General features: G+C 41.9%; 1 protein-coding gene across 1 annotated transcript in view; it reads right to left on the minus strand.

The window, feature by feature from the left end:
• Positions 1-2354: 2354 nt before the first annotated feature.
• The window catches only part of pla2r1 (phospholipase A2 receptor 1), a 120667-nt gene continuing 104533 nt past the window's right edge, over positions 2355-18488 (minus strand). Inside the window, exons 23-25 of the mRNA XM_048599216.1 lie at positions 15870-16040; positions 4429-4464; positions 2355-2742 (exon numbers count right to left, since the gene is read on the minus strand). Coding sequence (XP_048455173.1) covers positions 2522-2742; positions 4429-4464; positions 15870-16040 — 428 coding nt within the window. The 3' untranslated portion in view covers positions 2355-2521. The remainder of the gene's footprint in view (positions 2743-4428; positions 4465-15869; positions 16041-18488) is intronic.

Here is an 18488-nt window from a genome sequence, read left to right on the forward strand (position 1 = left end):
ATGGCCAATCCACCTAACCTGCACATCTTTGGACTTAGGGAGGAAACTGGAACATCTGGAGAAAATCCACGCAAACAAAGGGAGGACGTGAAAACTCCACACAGTCGCCTGAGGTTGGAATTGAACCTGGAGCCCTGGCACTGTGAGGCAACAGTGATAGGTCAGGTGAATGAGCCAAAGTTTGGCAGATGAAGTTTAACATGAATGAATGTAATGTTATCCACTTTAGTCAGAGGAACATAAAGGCAACTTGTTGTCTAAATGGAGAAACTTCACAGTGCTTCTGTACAGACAGATCTCAGTGCACTTGTGCATGTATCACAGAAAGCCAGTATGCAGGTGTATCAGGTAATAATGAAAGCAAGTGGAATTTGGGCATTTACTGCTAAAGGAATAGAGTATAAATGTAGGGAAGTGTTCTTGCAGCTGTACAAGGCATTAGTGAGTCTGCACCAGGAGTATTGTGTACAATTTTGGTCCCCTCACTTGAGGACGGATGTAGATTTATTTGAGGCAGTTCACAGACAGTTCACTAGGTTTATTCCAGAGATGAGGGGTTTGTCTTATGCAGTGAGATTGAGCAGTTTAGTCTTATACTTTCTGGAGTTTAGAAAAATGAGAGGAGATCTAATTGAGGTATGCAAGATGCTAAAGGGGATTGACAAAGTAGATGCAGAGAGGATGTTTCCTCACATGGGTCAATCTGGAATGAAAGGTTACTTTTAGGATAAGGAGTAACAGATTTAACAGGGTCTTCAGTCTGTGGAATTCACTACCCAGTGGATGTTGGGACACTGAGTAAATTTGAAGAGGGCATACACAGATTTTTAATTAGTACACGGTTGACGGGTTATGGGAACTGGGCAGGAAAGTGCAGTTGAAGCTGAGATAAGATCAGCCATAATCATACAAATGGCAGAGCAGGCTTGAGGGGTTGAATTGCTTCACTCTGTTCTTAGTTCTTATGTAATCAAAGTAGTTGAATTGCAGCTTGTTTTCTGCTTTTCTGCTACAGCATTGCCATGGGACTGAGCCTTATGTCAGTATTTAAATTTTTAGCCCTTTATACAAGAGGAATGTCAATGCCATTTTTATGTCCTGCTGGCTGAAACACTGGCTGTGGGTGGTCATTCAGAAGATGACAGTGACCAAAAAGTGAGAGGGTATATATAAACAAGATCCAGTCTTCAAAATGATCTCTTGTGACACCCACACTAGTTATCTTGTACATTCCATTCCTATCCATCCAACATATGGATAGAAATGATGCCTTGATTCATTCAATAAAATGAGAGGAATAAAGTTAATGATTATAAAAGCAACAAAGACCAAACCATGTTCCTATTTTGCAATGGGGCAGAGCAGAAAGACAAGTCAAGTCAAAGATGCAAATGTTTTGTGCACGCAATGGGCAGAGTTTTGTGTCAGCAACATAGGTCATGGTTTCAGATTCAGAAATGGGGGCCTTCAGTGTTTGGGGGTAAGTGGCCAGCCAAATGGGTTCACTGGATAGCCAGCTAATTCACAAGAAACAGCACAGAAACTGAGCTATCTTAACTTCAGGGGATAGGAGACAGGTGCTCGCAACTTTGTTGAATGACAGTCAGACCTGCCCGCATTACCTCAAAAGTTTTTTTGCACTGTTGCGGACCAACTTTCTGCCACTGACCAGCAGCTTTCACCTGCAAGACACAGATCGCTCGGTTTCGAGACACAGACTGCTCACCACCCTGGCCCAAAACTTACATCTCCTGTGTCTGCAGCGCTCAATCCAGTGCAGTGTAGTAAGATGCTGTTACCATTAAAATGTCAGAAGGGCAAACAAAAGGTGGCCCCATGATTCAGGGATAGCTCACAGTTGATTTTTCTTAAGGTGGCATGGGAATGGAGGGAATTGCTGTTCCCAACAAAGGGCAAGACAAGAAACTCCTGTCTGTCCAAGGATTAATTAACTCTGTGGGTTAGTTTAATTAAACCAGTAAAACACAGCACAACTTCTGAAGCAGACATTACGGTAAACCAACTAATTCCTGTGGTGTGTAAACATTTGGCCTAGAGTTCCAGCAACATGCCTCTGAAACACAGCCTCCCATGAGATTGTACATTGCCTCTACCTTGGTTTCAACGCCATCAAACTGCATTAAATCCACACAAATTATACAACTGAACACACAATTTCAACTGAATGGATATATGCACATGTCAAGTCATTAAAATTTAGAACACTAGAATACAATGCTGTTTCCAATACTGAACAAATGAAATGTTTGCGCACTTTATGTAAATATGACAAGCTCTTCAACCAAAGCCTGCCTCTTAATCTAGGAAAATTGATAAGTGCGAAATCCTTATAGAGAATGCACAATGTGCAGAAAATTGCATCCACATTGTATGACAATGATTAAACCTATGTTTAAATGAGTATTAAATTGCTGAATCTCGGGTCAACATTTAAATCCATCATTTAAAATCTTAAGTCCAAAAAGTCTTTCTTGTGCTGTAAGTGTATGGATTCACTTAGTTAATTTCCACCATTCCTTTCAAATGCTGCAATAAGAATATTTCCATCACAATCGGTACCTTCAGGGGTAGTTTGTCTATAATATGCATTTCCTGAGAATCTGAAAGAAGGTTGATTCCTCTTCCAAAGATACCAGAACCCAATAGTACCCAAAACAATAATCACGGTTACCACCAATGCTATTACAATTTTAAGTACTGTTCCATTTCCAATTTCGTATCCTGTGGAAAGAAAAAAATACACTTACAGAAAATCCAATTAATGTACATTTTAACAAAAGGGCTGCATGGCCACCATGGTTTTGGGAAAGATGAAGGAAGTGGTTGCTTTCCTGTTGATAAAGTTAGGGCAAAGAAAAGGCTTTAAAATTTTAAATGAAGCAGAAGCTATACATCTCTCAAAATATTTAAAAAGTACTGTATGTTTGTAGATATTTTAATAAACATGTTCAGACACATTATGATGTATCTGAGGCAGATGGGGCATGAACCTGGACCTTCTGGCCCAGAGGCAGGGACAGTAAACCTGTGACACAGAGCCCTCATATATTTGTATACATGCAAATTTTGGTGTGGAACATCCAAAACCTAAACAGTGGTGACAGCTGAATCCATAATAACTTTTAAAAGAAATGATGGTACATACTAATGTTTAAAAATGTACAAGAAATGGATAGTTTCTTTTTTCCAAAGAACATTCATTATTGGTCAAATAGTCATCTACTATTCTGTAAAATTTAATACTTAGGTAGAAATCTGAATCAATTTCTACAAAACCTCATTTTTCTTCTTAGAAATTAATGATGATTTGATTATTATATACTCAAATTTAATTCTGTGCCAATTTTGCTGACATGCAAACATATTGAAAAAGGTTAACTCAATAATAATTCAAGATGACAACCATCTATATTTCGATATCTTCAATGTAGTTAAGCTTATCAGCACATTTCACGTGAGAATTATAAAATGTGCCACTGGGCCACGTAAGAGACATTAGGTCAGATGAACAAAAACATGGTGAAAGTCACCTCAATTAAAACAGCCTAAAGTTTAAGACTGACATTGTGTTTTTTCAAATTTCTCAAACATGTTGCAGTGTATAAATGCACGCTTCTCTTATTCACTGGTGATACTTTTTAAAAAATGATTGCTTTGGTGTTGTGACAGGTACCCTGTTAAATATAAATTAAGATACAACGTTGCCACTGGTGCAAAAGTGAATAAATTTAGATTATTGTGGAATTTGAATGTATGAGCAAAAAGAAGCCGTTAGCATGGAGATTCTGCTAACCGGAAAATTTTGTCTCAAATGAATTCTGACGTTGAAAATTCAATATTACTATTATTTGAAATGTTAGTGAAACTTTCTTTCTCGTGTTTCTTTAAATAACTTGGAAAAATTGAAGAAGGTAATATGTTATACTTGAAATGTTATAGATATGCAAAGTGCAATGGATAGGCCATCCATGTGTTTGAAAATTATTATTAGTGACTTCCTTTGGCAGTCATTATAGAGAACTGGAGGACAGCTGTTTTATAATATTAGGTGTGTTATTCCTTGCAATTTAATACATTATCAGGGCTACTCATTTGATATGAATGAGTGAGTCCAAGTGATGCTTTAGTCATATTGTATTCTATGATTTTTTTTATCTGAAAGAATAAAGCAGCATGTATGACTTTGGAGCATTTACTCTAAATTTGAACTAGCAAAATTCTGGCAGCAATTTTGGTGTCCTTTGGAAAGTGTAACAGTAGATTTGGATGATCAATGGGTATTGGTTTCTATGACAAAGGTTTCCAAAGGTTGACAGTTTAGTAAAGGCCTGGGCCTATTTATCTAATTTAATACAAAATACATTTTATTTGTACTTTGCCCATAAAATACATGTTTAGGCAACTTACCTTGTAGTTTTGGGATGTAGGTACGTCCACTCAAATCTGAAATGTTGATATAAATAAGTCATACAGACATGCAGTAATTTTACTTAATATGTCTGAAGTAATATGATATCAAATATTAAGTTGTACCTGGCTGAATTTTCCAGTGGGCATTGGGAAACTGTTGTCAGACCCACTCAATCTGCAACCTTCTGGGAGACAGCTACATAAGGAAGGATGACAGGCAGGTTCTGAGGCTGAAAAGCCCAAACAAAGGGCCTGGAGATGTTATAGACCAGCAGCCCCACCAGGAGGCCTGCAGGTAAACACAAGGGCACCTCCAGGTTGTGTACAAAGACATGATCAATAAAGAAGCTTGAAGACAGCAGGGTTAATCAGAGTGGAGAGAAAACCTGTCCACAAGAATAGTGACACATGTGGTTGCGGCCTTTTATCCCTGTGACCCCATCATTGGGCTATGGATTTTTCTAGTCCTATTGGTGAGTTGGTCTCCTGATTATAGTCAACCTTGACTGAGTTGTATTTTTTGGGGAAGATGTCACTTCAACAGTGGGGAAATACGAGCGTTGTTTGAAAACAGATCCTCAATTATCTAAATTGACTGTCTACCTCTTTCGAGTCTGCAGCTATTGCTCTTCCAAGTCTGTCTCTGGGAAATCCCCATGGAGGCACAAATGTATTGGAGACATCACAATGCGGGTTTACCCGAGATTCCTGGCCCTCTGACAGCCAGTGGAAAATTCAGCCCTTTAATACCATCAATGAGGAAAACAGGAATATTGTTATGCTGAATATTGAAAAAAATTACATTTCACACCCATAGTGCACAGAATGACAGTTAGACATAATTGAAAATTGCATGTATTATCATACGGCATGCAGTCATAAATTCATGTTGATAGCACACCAAGCCAATACAGGTAACTTATATCATGGCAAGAGGTATTCTTACTGCCATCTAGTTTTGTTATACAGTTCTGCAATCTTTAAAATATGTGACAACAAACATACATGATGAATTTTCGTTTCATAACTAAAATAATAACCTTAGAAATCAACAAGGGCAGAAATTGAGCGCACTGGCATCTGTGGGACAGGAATTATGACTGGAACAGATTCTGTCCTGTTATGGTTCTGAAGAAAAATTTTGATAGTGTCCTTCTATTTTACATCTTCCATTTTGATGTTCCTTTTTGGATTGGGACGAGTGGGATAGTGTGCTAACCCAGACATTCTGTTAGTTCTGTCTGCTGTACAAATGCAGTAGGTATATCTTCACAAAACAATGGACCAAACATATGGATTTGAAGGGCTAAGTGACTACTGATTGGAGACTGAAAGATCAGTGACCAAGAATTTTTGAAGATGTTTGTCCAACTTCAAATTACCCGAATACCTAACTCTCCTCTGCCAACACAACAGTAAAGCATTGCTCAGAAATTCCAACAGGTCCATAGGACATGCACTTCATTGATACAATTAAAGGTATGTCACTTAATCCTGATCTTCAGATTCTGAGATCGTGGGAACTGCTGATGCTGGAGAATCTGAGATAACAAGGTGTAGAGCTGGATGAACACAGCAGGCCAAGCAGCATCAGAGGAGCAGGAAAGCTGACGTTTCGGCTCTGGACCCTTCTTCAGAAATGGGGGAGGGGAAGGGGGTTCTGAAATAAAGAGAGAGAGAGGGGGAGGAGGATGGAAGATGGATAGAGGAGAAGATAGGTGGAGAGGAGACAGACAGGTCAAAGAGGTGGGGATGGAGCCAGTAAAGGTGAGTGCAGGTGGGGAGTTAGGGAGGGGATTGGTCAGTCCAGGGAGGACGGACAGGTCAAGGGGGCGGGATGAGGTGAGTAGGTAGGAGATGGGGGTGGGGCTTGAGGTGGGAGGAGGGGATAGGTGGGAGGAAGAACAGGTTAGGGAGGCGGGGACGAGCTGGGCTGGTTTTGGGATGCGGTAGCGGGAGGGGAGATTTTGAAACTTGTGAAGTCCACATTGATACCATTGGGCTGCAGGGTTCCCAAGCGAAATATGAGGTGCTGTTCCTGCAACCTTCGGGCGGCATCGTTGTGGCACTGCAGGAGGCCCAGGATGGACATGTTGTCCAAGGAGTGGGAGGGGGAGTTGAAGTGGTTCGCGACTGGGAGGTGCAGTCGGTTGTCATGAACCGAGCATTGGTGTTCCACAAAGCGGTCTCCAAGCCTCCGCTTGGTTTCCCTGATGTAGAGGAGGCCACATCCGGTACAGCGGATGCAGTATACCACATTAGCAGATGTGCAGGTGAACATGTGTTTAATATGGAAGGTTTTCTTGGGGCCTGGGATGGGGGTGAGGGGAGAGGTGTAGGGGCAGGTGTAGCACTTCCTGCGGTTGCAGGGAAAAGTGCCGGGTGTGGTGGGGCTGGAGGGGAGTGTGGAGCAGACGAGGGAGTCACGGAGAGAGTGGTCCCTCCGGAAGGCAGATAAGGGTGGGGAGGGAAAAATGTCTTTGGTAGTGGGGTCAGATTGCAGATGGCGGAAGTGTCGGAGGATGATGCAGAGGTTGGTGGGGTGATACGTGAGAACGAGGGGGATTCTGTTTTGGTTGTTATTGCAGGGAGGGGGTGCGAGGGATGAGTTGTGGGAAATGAGAGAGACACGGTTGAGGGCGTTTTCGACCACTGTGGAGGGGAAGTTGCGGTTTGAAAAACGAGGACATCTGGGATGTCCGGGAATGGAATGCCTCATCTTGGGAGCAGATGCGGCAGAGGCGAAGGAATTCGGAATAGGGGATGGCATTTTTGCAGGAAGGTGGGTGAGGGGAGGTGCGTTCTAGGTAGCTGTGGGAGTCGGTAGACTTGAAATGGATATCGGTTTCCAGGTGGTTGCCAGAAATGGAAACAGAGAGGTCCAGGAAGGGGAGAGAGGTATTGGAGATGGTCCAGGTGAACTTAAGGTTGGGGTGGAAGGTGTTAGTGAAGTGGATGAACTGTTCGAGCTCCTCATGGGAGCACGAGGCGGCGCCGATATAGTCATTAATGTAACGGAGGAAGAGGTGGGGGATAGAGCCAGTGTAGCTTTGGAAGAGAGATTGTTCCACGTATCCTACAAAGAGGGAGGCATAGCTTGGGCCCATGCAGGTACCCATGGCCACCCCCTTTGTCTGTAGGAAGTGGGAGGAATTGAAAGAGAAGTTGTTGAGGGTGAGGACGAGTTCGGCTAAGCGGATAAGGGTGTCAGTGGATGGGGACTGGTTGGGCCTGTAGGACAGGAAGAAGCAGAGGGCCTTTAGGCCTTCTGCATGGGGAATGCAAGTGTATAGGGTCTGGACATCCATGGTAAAGATGAGGTGTTGGGGATCAGGGAATCGGAAGTTTTGGAGGAGGTGGAGGGCGTGGGTGGTGTCATGGACGTAGGTAGGGAGTTCCCGGACCAACGGGGAGAAAATGGAGTCGAGATAAGTGGAGATGAGTTCGGTGGGGCAGGAGCAGGTGGAGACAATGGGTCAACCAGGGCAGTCAGGTTTGTGGATTTTGGGAAGGACATAGAAACGGGCAGTGCGGGGTTGGGGAATGATGAGGTTGGAGGCTGTGGGTGGGAGGTCACCTGAAGTGATGAGGTTGTGGATGGTCTGGGAGATGATGTTTTGGTGGTCGGGGGTGGGGTCATGATCAAGGGGGTGGTAGGAGAAGGTGTCAGAGAGCTGGCGTCTGGCCTCGGCGATGTAGAGGTCAGTGTGCCATACTACAACTGCGCCTCCCTTGTCCACGGGTTTTATAGTGAGGTTGAGATTGGAGCGGAGAGAGCGAGGGGCTGCATGTTCTGTGGGGGAGAGATTGGAGTGGGTGAGAGCGGTGGAGAGGTTGAGGCGATTGATGTCTCGACGGCAGTTGAAAATGAAGAGATCGAGGGAAGGTAGGAGGCCTTGGGGTGGTATCCAGGAGGAGGGTGTGTGTTGGAGGTGGGAGAAGGGGTCAGTCGAGGGAGGGTTAGGCTCATGCTCAGGATTACAAAAGTAAGTGCGGAGGCGGAGGCGGCGGAAAAACTTTTCAACGTCCAAGCGTGAGCAGTATTCGTTGATGTTAGGGCGGAGGGGTATGAAGGTGAGCCCTTTACTGAGGACTGACCATTCGTCCTCAGTGAGGGGGAGGTCTGGGGGGATGGTGAAGACCCAACAGGGCTGGGTGTTACTTTCTCCTCTGGACCTGCTGGCTGTGGAGGCGGTGGGCGGAGCGACGTCGGTGTGCGGAACGATGATGCCACCCGAAGGTTGCGGGAACAGCACCTCATATTTCGCTTGGGAACCCTGCAGCCCAATGGTATCAATGTGGACTTGACAAGCTTCAAAATCTCCCCTCCCCCTACCGCATCCCAAAACCAGCTCAGGTCGTCCCCGCCTCCCTAACCTGTCCATCCTTTCTCCAACCTATCCATTCCTCCCACCTCAAGCCCCACCCCCATCTCCTACCTACTAGCCTCATCCCGCCCCCTTGACCTGTCCGTCTTCCTTGGACTGACCAACCCCCACCCTAACTCCCCACCTACACTCACCTTTACTGGCTCCATCCTCACCTCCTTGACCTGTCTGTCTCCTCTCCACCTATCTGCTCCTTTATCCATCTTCCATCTGCCTCCCCGTTTCTATTTATTTCACAATTCCCTTCCCCTCCCCCATTTCTGAAGAAGGGTCCACACCCGAAACGTCAGCTTTCCTGCTCCTCTGATGCTGCTTGGCCTGCTGTGTTCATCCAGCTCTACACCTTCAGACTCCTAACCTTGGACATATCAAAGTGTGAGTAAACAGGTCAGTAGAAATCCTGAACTGTCATATCTCTGGCAGTACAGAACTAGCAAATACAATTCATACTAACAAATGAATTAGGAACAGGATATGCCACTTGGCCCCTGTTCTATCGGATCGTGGTTGATCTGATTACTCTATATTCCTGCCTACCCTGATAACCTTTCACCACATGCTCATCAGGAATCCATTGACCACTACCTTAAAAATATTCAAATACCCTTTTTCCACCACCATTTGAGAAAAATTTTTGGAGGGCTGTAAACAAAAGGTGTGTTAAGACAGTAGGTGGTGGCCAGGCTCCACCTTAAATGAATTATATTTCAAAACTGTTTCTGTGCTGTATAATTCTACGACTCTATAAAATCTTACCCAGTAGCATTATTTATCTAGGTGAAGCACCAACTGTATCAGGTCAGACTGGAGACCTTGGGCCTTCTTTTCATTTCTTCATGGGTTGACAGCATCACTGGCTAGGCTAGCAGTTGTGGCCTAATTCCCCAAAGGACAGGTAATAGTGAACCACATTGCTGTGGATCTGGAGTGATATGTAGGCCAGACTGGGTAAAGACAGCAAGTTTCCTTCCCTAAAGTGAACCAGATGGGTTTTTAAACAACAATGGACTCTATCCCACACTTTTATTTGTAATTGAATTCAAATTTTATCATCTCACCCCATGGTGAGATGCGAACCCAGAATATTGAGCTGGGGTTCTGGATTACTAGTCCAGTGATGTTACCACTATGCCATCACCTGAATGTTAATTTCAGTTGTGAGCACTGCATGATTTTTTTTGAACTGTAACAGTATTGTGGACAGTGTACCTCCAACTTACAATGGTCGTGTGCTTGCTGCCTACCCATTGGAAGCTTTGAAAGTGATTAGTGCTTGTAAAACTGGCCTCAGTTTAAAAGACCTCAGTTTTCTTCTTACTAAATCAAATGGTATAGATGCTACACAGGTCATTATTTTATGTTTCACACATTTTTCTCTCACTCTCTTTCTCACTAATTTTCTTCTCTTGCATGCGTGTTGCCATATGATTACACAGGTTATGGTCTTGTAGAGTCAGAGTCACAAAGCACAGAAATAGACCCTTCAGTCCAACCAGTCCAGGCCGAACACAATCCCAAACTAAACTAAACTAAACCTGTCTGTTCCTGGCCCATATCCTTCCAAACCATTTCTATTCATATATCCATCCAAATGTCTTTTAAACATTCTAATTGTACCCACATCCACCACTTCATCAGAAGTTCACTCCACACACAAACCACCCTCTATGTAAAAAAATTTGCATCTTATGTATTTTTTAAATCTCTCTCCTCTCACTTTAAAAATGTGTCCCGTAGTCTTGAAACTCCCCATCCTCGGCAAAAGACAACTACCATCAACTCTATCTATACTTCTCATTATTTTATAAACTTCTATCAGGTCACCTCTCAACCTCTTATGCTCCAGTCAAATAAGTCCCAGCCTATCCAGCCTTTCCTTATAACCCAAACCTTCCATACCCCGCAACATCCTGGTAAATCTCTTCTGAACCCTCTCCAGCTTGATAATATCCTGCCTATAACTGGGCGACCAGAACTGGACACAGTATTCCAGAAGAGGCCTCACCAATGTCCTGTACAACCTCAACATAACGTCCTAACTCCTGTACTCAGAGGACTGACCCATGAAGACAAACATGCCAAATACCTTTTTAACCATAAAGTCTGAATGTGACGTAAACTTTAAGAATTATGTACCAGTACCCCTAGGTCCCTCTGTTCCACAACACTACACAAGGCCCTACCATTAATTGTATAAGCCCCACCTTTGTTTGTTGTACCAAAATGCAATACCTCACATTTATCCAGATTGAACTCCATCTGCCATTTTTCAGCCCATTGACCCATTTGATCAAGATCCCTTTGTAATCTTAGAAAGCCTTCTTCATTGTCTACAATGCCACCAATCTTGGTGACATCTGCAAACTTACTAACCATGCCTTCTATATTAATCATCTAAATCATTTATATAAATGACAAACAGAAGAGAACCCAGAACAATCTCTGTGGAACACCGCTGGTCACAGGCCTCCAGTCCGAAAACCAGCCTTCTACCATTACTCTCTGTCTCCTGCAGTTAGGTCAATTATGTATCCAATTGGCAAGCTCACCCTGAATCCCATGTGGCCTAACTTTACTAATTAGTCTACCGCATGGAATCTTGTCAAAGGCTTTATTAAAATCCCAGCAAACAATGTCTACTGCTCTGCCATCATCAATCTTTTTGGTAACTTCCTCAAGAAAGTCAATCAAGTTTGTGAGATTTGATTTTCCTGGCACAAAACCATGCTGACTATCCCTAATCAATTTTTCCCTCTCTAAATGTCCATAAATCCTATCTTTTATAATCAACTCCAACAATTTACCCACAATTGAAGTAAGACTCGCAGGTCTATAGTTCTCTGGTTTCTCCTTACAACCTTTCTTAAAACAAAGTACAACATTAGCCACCCTCCAGTCATGAGGCACCTCACTCATAGTTACGGATGATCCAAATATTTCTGCAAGGGGTCTCGTAACTTCCTCCCTTACTTCCCACAACATTCTGTGATACATTAGATCAGATCCCAGAGATTTATTCACCTTTATATTCTCTAAGACATCCTGAACTTACTTTTCTGTAACGTGAACTGTTTTTAAAACATCAAAGTTTATTTCTCTGCATTCTCTAGACTCCATTTCTTTTTCTACAGTAAAAACTGATGCAAAATGTTCATTTAGTATCTCTCCCATCTCCTGGGGTTCAACATAAAGACAACCTCCTTGATCTTTAAGAGCCCCTACCCCCTCTCTAGTTACCCTCTTGCTCTTAATGTATTTGTAGAATCTCTTTGGATTACCCTTAACCTTATTTGTCAATGCTATCTTATATTCCCCGTTTGCCTTCCTGATTTCTCTCTTAAGAACGCCCCTATAGTCTTTATATTGACTAAGAGATTCAATTGAACCAAGTTGGCTACATCTAATACAATTTTCTCTTTTATTATTGACTAGAACCTCAATATCTTTATTCATCCATTGTTCCTTAATCTTACCAGCCTTACCCTCCACTCTAACAGGAACAAAATGCCGCTGAACTCTTATCATCAAACTCATGAACACCTCCCACTTGTCAGATGTCCTTTTACCTGTGAACAGTCTATTCCATTCAACTTTTGAATGTTCTTGTCTCATACCATTAAAATTTGCCTTACTCCAATTAAAAATTTTAACATTTATGGAAGGCTTATCCTTTTCCATAACCAATTTGAAAATAATAGAATTATGATCGCTAGACCCAAAGTGTTCCCCCGCTTTTACTTCCATCACCTGCCCTGCCTTATTACCCAAAAGAAAGTCTAGTTTTGTTCCTTTTCTAGTAGGAGTATCTACATATTGATGAAGAAAATTTTCTTCAGCACATTTGACAAATTCTTTAGTCAATGTTTGGAAAATTAAAATCCCCCATTATTATAACCTTATTAGCTTACATATATCCGAGATCTCCCTACATATTTGTTTCTCAATTTCTCTCTTACTACTGGGGGGCCTAGAGTACAATCCCATCAAAGTGATCTTTCCTTCCTTATTATAATTTTTACCCATATATTTTCACTGGACTATTTTTCAGAAATATCTTCCCGAGGAGTAATGTATTCCTTAATCAAAAATGCCACACTCCCGTCCTTTCTTTTCTCCTCTTCTATCCTTTCTATTGTATATAAAACTGGGAACATTGAGCTGCCAGTCTTTTCCATCTCTCAGCCAAGTTTCTGTAATAGCTATGACGTCCCAATCCCATGTTCTCAAATATGCCCCGAATTCATCAGCCTTACCTGTAAGAACCCTTGCATTGAAATAAATCTTCTACTTAACCCCACAAATTCACTCTGTACTGCTTTAATCTTTTCCCTAAAATGACATTCCTACCAATGTGTACAATAATTTCTGGCTTCTCAATCTCACCTTTAACAATACGCTTGAAACGTTTAGGAATGTCCTTAATCCTAGCACCAGGAAAGCAATAAGCCATCCTAAATTTATACTCACTGCCACAGAATCACCTGTCTATGCCCCTATAACAATAAAAGTCTAAGGTTTTTGAGCAGATTTGTAGCTCGGGTTGTGGATGCTGTGGTTGGTTTGCTTGCCGAGCTGGTCTGTTAGTCCGCTGACGTTTCATTATCCTGCTGGTTAACATCATCAGTGCAGCCTCCGATGAAGCGCCATTGTGTTTTCCCACCTGGTATTTAAACTCTGGGGTCCGTTGGATTTGATTACCCCATTTGGTGTATATATAGGGTCTAATTCTAAGTGTTTGTTGATGGCCTTCTTGGTGGAGAACCAGGCCTCTAGGGATTCCCATGCTTCTCTCTGTTTGGCCTGTCCTAGGATCCTGGTGTTGTCCCAATCAAATGGTTCTCCTTATCCATGTGAATGGAGATGAGTGAGTATTGATCGTGTCTTTTTGTTGCTAGTTGGTGTTCATGTACTCTTGTGGCCAATTTTCTTCCTGTCTGTCCAATATAATGTTTGTCACAGTCCTTGCATGGGATTTTATATATTACATTGGTTCTGTCCAGAATGGGTAAGGAGTCTTTATTTCAAGTTAGCAGTTGGTGTAGGGTTGACGTGGGTTTGTGTGCTCCTCTGATGCCCAATGGTTGTAGGTGTCTTGTGGTCAGTTCGGATATGTTCTTGATGTATGGTAGCGTGATGACTATGTTAGGGTGTGCGGTATCTTCCTGTTGTTATTCATGTGATAGGCATAGTTGGATCCAGTTGTTCAGGTATCCGTTGTCCTTAAATACTTGGTGGAAGTACTCTTCTTTTTGGCATAGTTCTGGGTTACTACAGTATGTTGTCGTTCGTTTAAACAGTGTTTTCACGCAACTTTGTTTGTGGGTGTTGGGTGGTTACTGTTGAAATTCAGTACTAGGTCAGTGCGTGTGGCTTTTCTGTGTACCTTTGTCAGGGATTCCCCATTGGTCCTGCGTTCTATCATGACATCCAGGAATGGGAGCTGTGTGTTCTTTTCCTCCTCCCTGGTGAATTTGATGCCAGTGACAGTGTTGTTTATTAGTTGGTGTGTCTCCTCTAGTTTGGTCCGTTTGATGATGATGAAAGTGTCGTCCAAGTATCGGATCCATGGTTTGGGTTGGATTTGCGGAAGGGCCATGTTTTCGAGTCTCTGCGTCACCAATTCTGCTATTAGTCCGGAGATAGCTGACCCAATTGGTGTCCCATTGATCTGTTCATAGATTTGGCCATTAAAGATAAAGTGGGTCGTGAGGCATAGGTCCAGTGGTTTCAGCATGTTGTCTGTGGAGATGGTGTCACTCGCGTCTCGTTCTTCTGTCAGCGTTGCTAGTGTTTCTCTTGCCAGTGGTATGTCAATCCATGTGAACCAATAATTGCATTAAATCTTGTCAAACGCTGCCTAACATAAGAATTATTCCAAGTGTCTAATAATTGACTGGCCCCTCCATTTTCCTCATAGAGACTATCCCCTTAAACTGTTCCGAAAACTGAATATCTATTTGGTACAGGAATATCCACCGCTGACATTTGAACTACCTTCCTATCTTTCCTGACAGTCACCCATCTATCTGACTGATCCTGCTGGGTAATAGCTTTTCTAAATCTACTAACCATCTCACTCCGTACCTTATGTATGGCCTTAATATCAGTAAGCCTAACAAAAATAAATGTTTCAATAACACCTTATACATAAAATAAACTACCTTTCATTACCTACAGAAAATGTTTAAATAGAAAAGAAAATTAATATATATGTCAAACATATAAAAATTAAATAAAATCAACCACTTAGCTGATTAACTTAATAAAAACGATTCTTCTTCAATAAATTCCTCGAAGAAAAAAATAATCTTCTCCAGAGCTGACTCTCTGGAATGAAAGCACAACTCCTTATTTAAAAAAAAGCTGTTTGGTTTTTTAAAAAAAATGTTTAAAATACATAAACTTTTTAAATTTCTGAATTAAGAAGTAAAAAAAAACTTAGCTGTTCACTGTAGACCCTTGAAAAAAACGTTTGAAAAAAAAGTCCACTTGAAAAAAAATCATAACTGTTTTCTTTGGTTTTTTTTGAATGTTAATAAAACAAAATGGAAAAAAATCTTATTAGTAAACTATAATGACTATAATAACTGTAAAACTGTTTAAAAAAAACTATAATAAATCTTTAATTAAGCCTGCAATCCCAGGAGCAGCAGCAAACTCCATGCTGCTCCTCTCTAAGATATAACACTCAATAAGTGGTTAATATTTGTGTATGCTTCTCAACAAAGAATATGAAGGTTGGATTAACAGTGACAATCAAATCCAGTCTTTATACAAGCCTTCAGCAGAATTCTCCAGTCTGAGCATTCTGGAGCAGGAATTCTGGCTGATTCCACAAACAGAACACCAAGGTTAGCACAGGTGGGGACTGAACCTGACACAGTTTCTCATTGGATATGATTCCACATCTGTGAAAACTCATTCATTTATTTTGCATATCAAGATGCATCTGGTTAGTCTTAGTAACTTTAAATTACTGTCATGTTTATTAATAAGTGTTTCATTAGTTTAAATATCTCAAATGGATCCTTGAAGATTTTTTCTGCATACCTGTTTGACAGACAGCTCCAAGACGCTCACCACAGTCAGTCATAAACCATGCACCATCTGAGGATCTCATTGCAGCACATAAACCAACAGTAAAATTATTTGCTGCAGGCTCTTCTGTACCCCAATTTGAATAAGTCACTGGGGTTCCATCAAGCCACTTGACTGCATTATCTGAAATGTAATGGAATGAAGTTAACTGTAATCAAGCACATTCAAAGCAATATCCTAGCAAAACTGGTTGCACAAATGTAGCAGTTCAACACACCAACACTGTTTCTCACCATCATTCAGATAAGTAGACAACATCCTGTGATGATTGCTGGTTAAGATATCACATCAGCACTGCTCATGATTAACAGGCACCAGTGTTGTTTGATACAACGCATTATCTGAAATGTATTTGTTGTTTCCTGAGGTGAAATACATAGAAGTAATCCACTAAGAGTTTGGCAAGTACAGGCACGATTAATGTAATCTAGCTGTCAAAAGAACTGTGATTAACTGTTGTTGGGAAATGTTTCTGGGAAATAAAACAAAAATTTAAAGATGTTGGATCTAAAACAATTTTCTACATGATTATTTTCAAGATTTGTTTTCCCTTATCGATCAGCATGCAATTGTAGTTGGCATTGTGTGACGTAAGAAATTTAACTGAAGCAATGTCGAAAAGGGGTTGGAAAACCATATATGAAGAGGATGTTATATAAATTCCTCTGAACGTCTGTTAAAGGACGGGAATCTTGCAGATGTCCATGGTCGTATTTGTTATAAAGGACAGTTAGTAACTGAAAATGGAAATCGCAATGGTGCAAAAGGACTTTTCAGTACTTTGCGTCTGTACTGGCTCCCTAAGTATTTTAACTTGGTGGCAGTCTCTTCCCTTTTCCCTGTAACCCTGCACATTGTTTGTTTTTTAAATAATTATCCAATACATTCCGGAATGCTTCAATTGAATCTACCCCAACCACACTTTCAGGTATTCGCTGTGAGAAAAAGGTTTCTCTCAGCTTGTATTTGCTTCTTTTACACAATTCTTTCAAACTGTGCACTCTGGTTCTTGATTCATTTACAAGTGAGAACTGTTTCTCCTTCTCCAGACCCCTCATAATTTGGAAATCACCTCTTCATTTTCTCCTCGCCAAGAGAAACTTCTCCAATCTTTCCTCATAACTGAAGTATCTGATCCCTAGAACCATTCTCAAACCTAGAATCATAAAATCCCTACAGTTCAGATAGAGGTCATTCAGCCCATCAACTCTGCACCAACCCTCTGAAAAGCATCTCACTAAGACCCATTCACCCCTTCCCTATCCCCGTAACCCCACATTTACCATGGCTAATCCACCTAGCCCACACATCTCTGGACAGAACAGGATAATTTAGCATGGCCAATCCACTTAACTGCACATCTTTGGACTGCAAAAGTATAACACAGGCATTCATATCTTTCCTGTACTGTCACATTTTCCTCCTGTATCCCCATGGCCTAGGCAGCATCCAACTTGCATGTAAAGACAAATACAAAGTATTCATTTAATACCTCCGCCACGTCTCTTGCCTCAGTGTGTAAATGGCTCATTTTTTGGTCTCTAAGTAGCCCAACTTCTCCTTCTAATACCTTTTTACCGTTGACGTACTTATAAAGACTCTCGGATTTCCTTTTATGCTCACTGACATCATATGAAAAGCTCTACTCATCAGGGTCTAAAGAACAGTTCTTGGCAAGTGGAAGGGCAACTAGTCTGTTCTTAAATTCATTTGTGAGATGTGGGCATCACTGGCTGCCCAACATTTATTGTGTTTAAGATGGTGGTGAGCTGCTTCCTTGAACCAATGCAGTCCACATTCTGTGGATTGACCCACAATGCCATTAGGAAGAGAATTCCAGGATTTTAACCCAGCAACACTGAAGGAACACCGATAAATTTCCAAGTCAGGATGGTGAGTGGCTTGAAGCGGAACTGGAAGGCAGTGGTGTTCCCATGTTGTCTGTTGCCCTTGTCCTAGATCGAAGTGGTCGTGGGTTTGGAAGCTGGTAAGGATTTTTGGTGAATTTCTGCAGTGCATCTTGTAGATGGTACACACTGCTGCAATTGAGCCTCAGTGGTGAAGGGAGAGAATGCTTGTGGGATGTAGTGCCAATCAAAGGGGCTGTTTTGTCCTGGATGGTTTCAAGCTTATTTTGTTGTTGGAGCTGCACCCATTCAGGCAAGTGGGGAGTATTCCATCACAGTCCTGACTTGTGCCTTGAATGTGGTGGACAGGCTTTGGGGAGTCAGGTGGAGAGTTACTCACCACAGTCTTCCTAGCCTTTGACCTGTTCTTGTTGCCACTGCATTTATGTGGGAGTCCAGTTGAGTTTCTGGTGGATGGCAACCCCATGAATATTGTTAGTGTGGGATTCAGTGATGGAACACAATGGAATTTCAAGTGGTAGTGTCTGGATTGTCTCTTGTTGGTGATGGTCAATGACTGGCATTTGTGTGGTACGAATGTTACTTGCCACTTGTCAGCCCAAGCCTGGATATTGTCCAGATCTTGACACATTTGAACATGGATTGCTTCAGTATCTGAGGAATCGTGAATGGTGCTGAACATTGTGCAATCGTAGTGCACATC

This window comes from Rhincodon typus, chromosome 7 (genome assembly GCF_021869965.1).
Source record: "Rhincodon typus isolate 14 chromosome 7, sRhiTyp1.1, whole genome shotgun sequence".
Taxonomy (NCBI): domain Eukaryota; kingdom Metazoa; phylum Chordata; class Chondrichthyes; order Orectolobiformes; family Rhincodontidae; genus Rhincodon; species Rhincodon typus.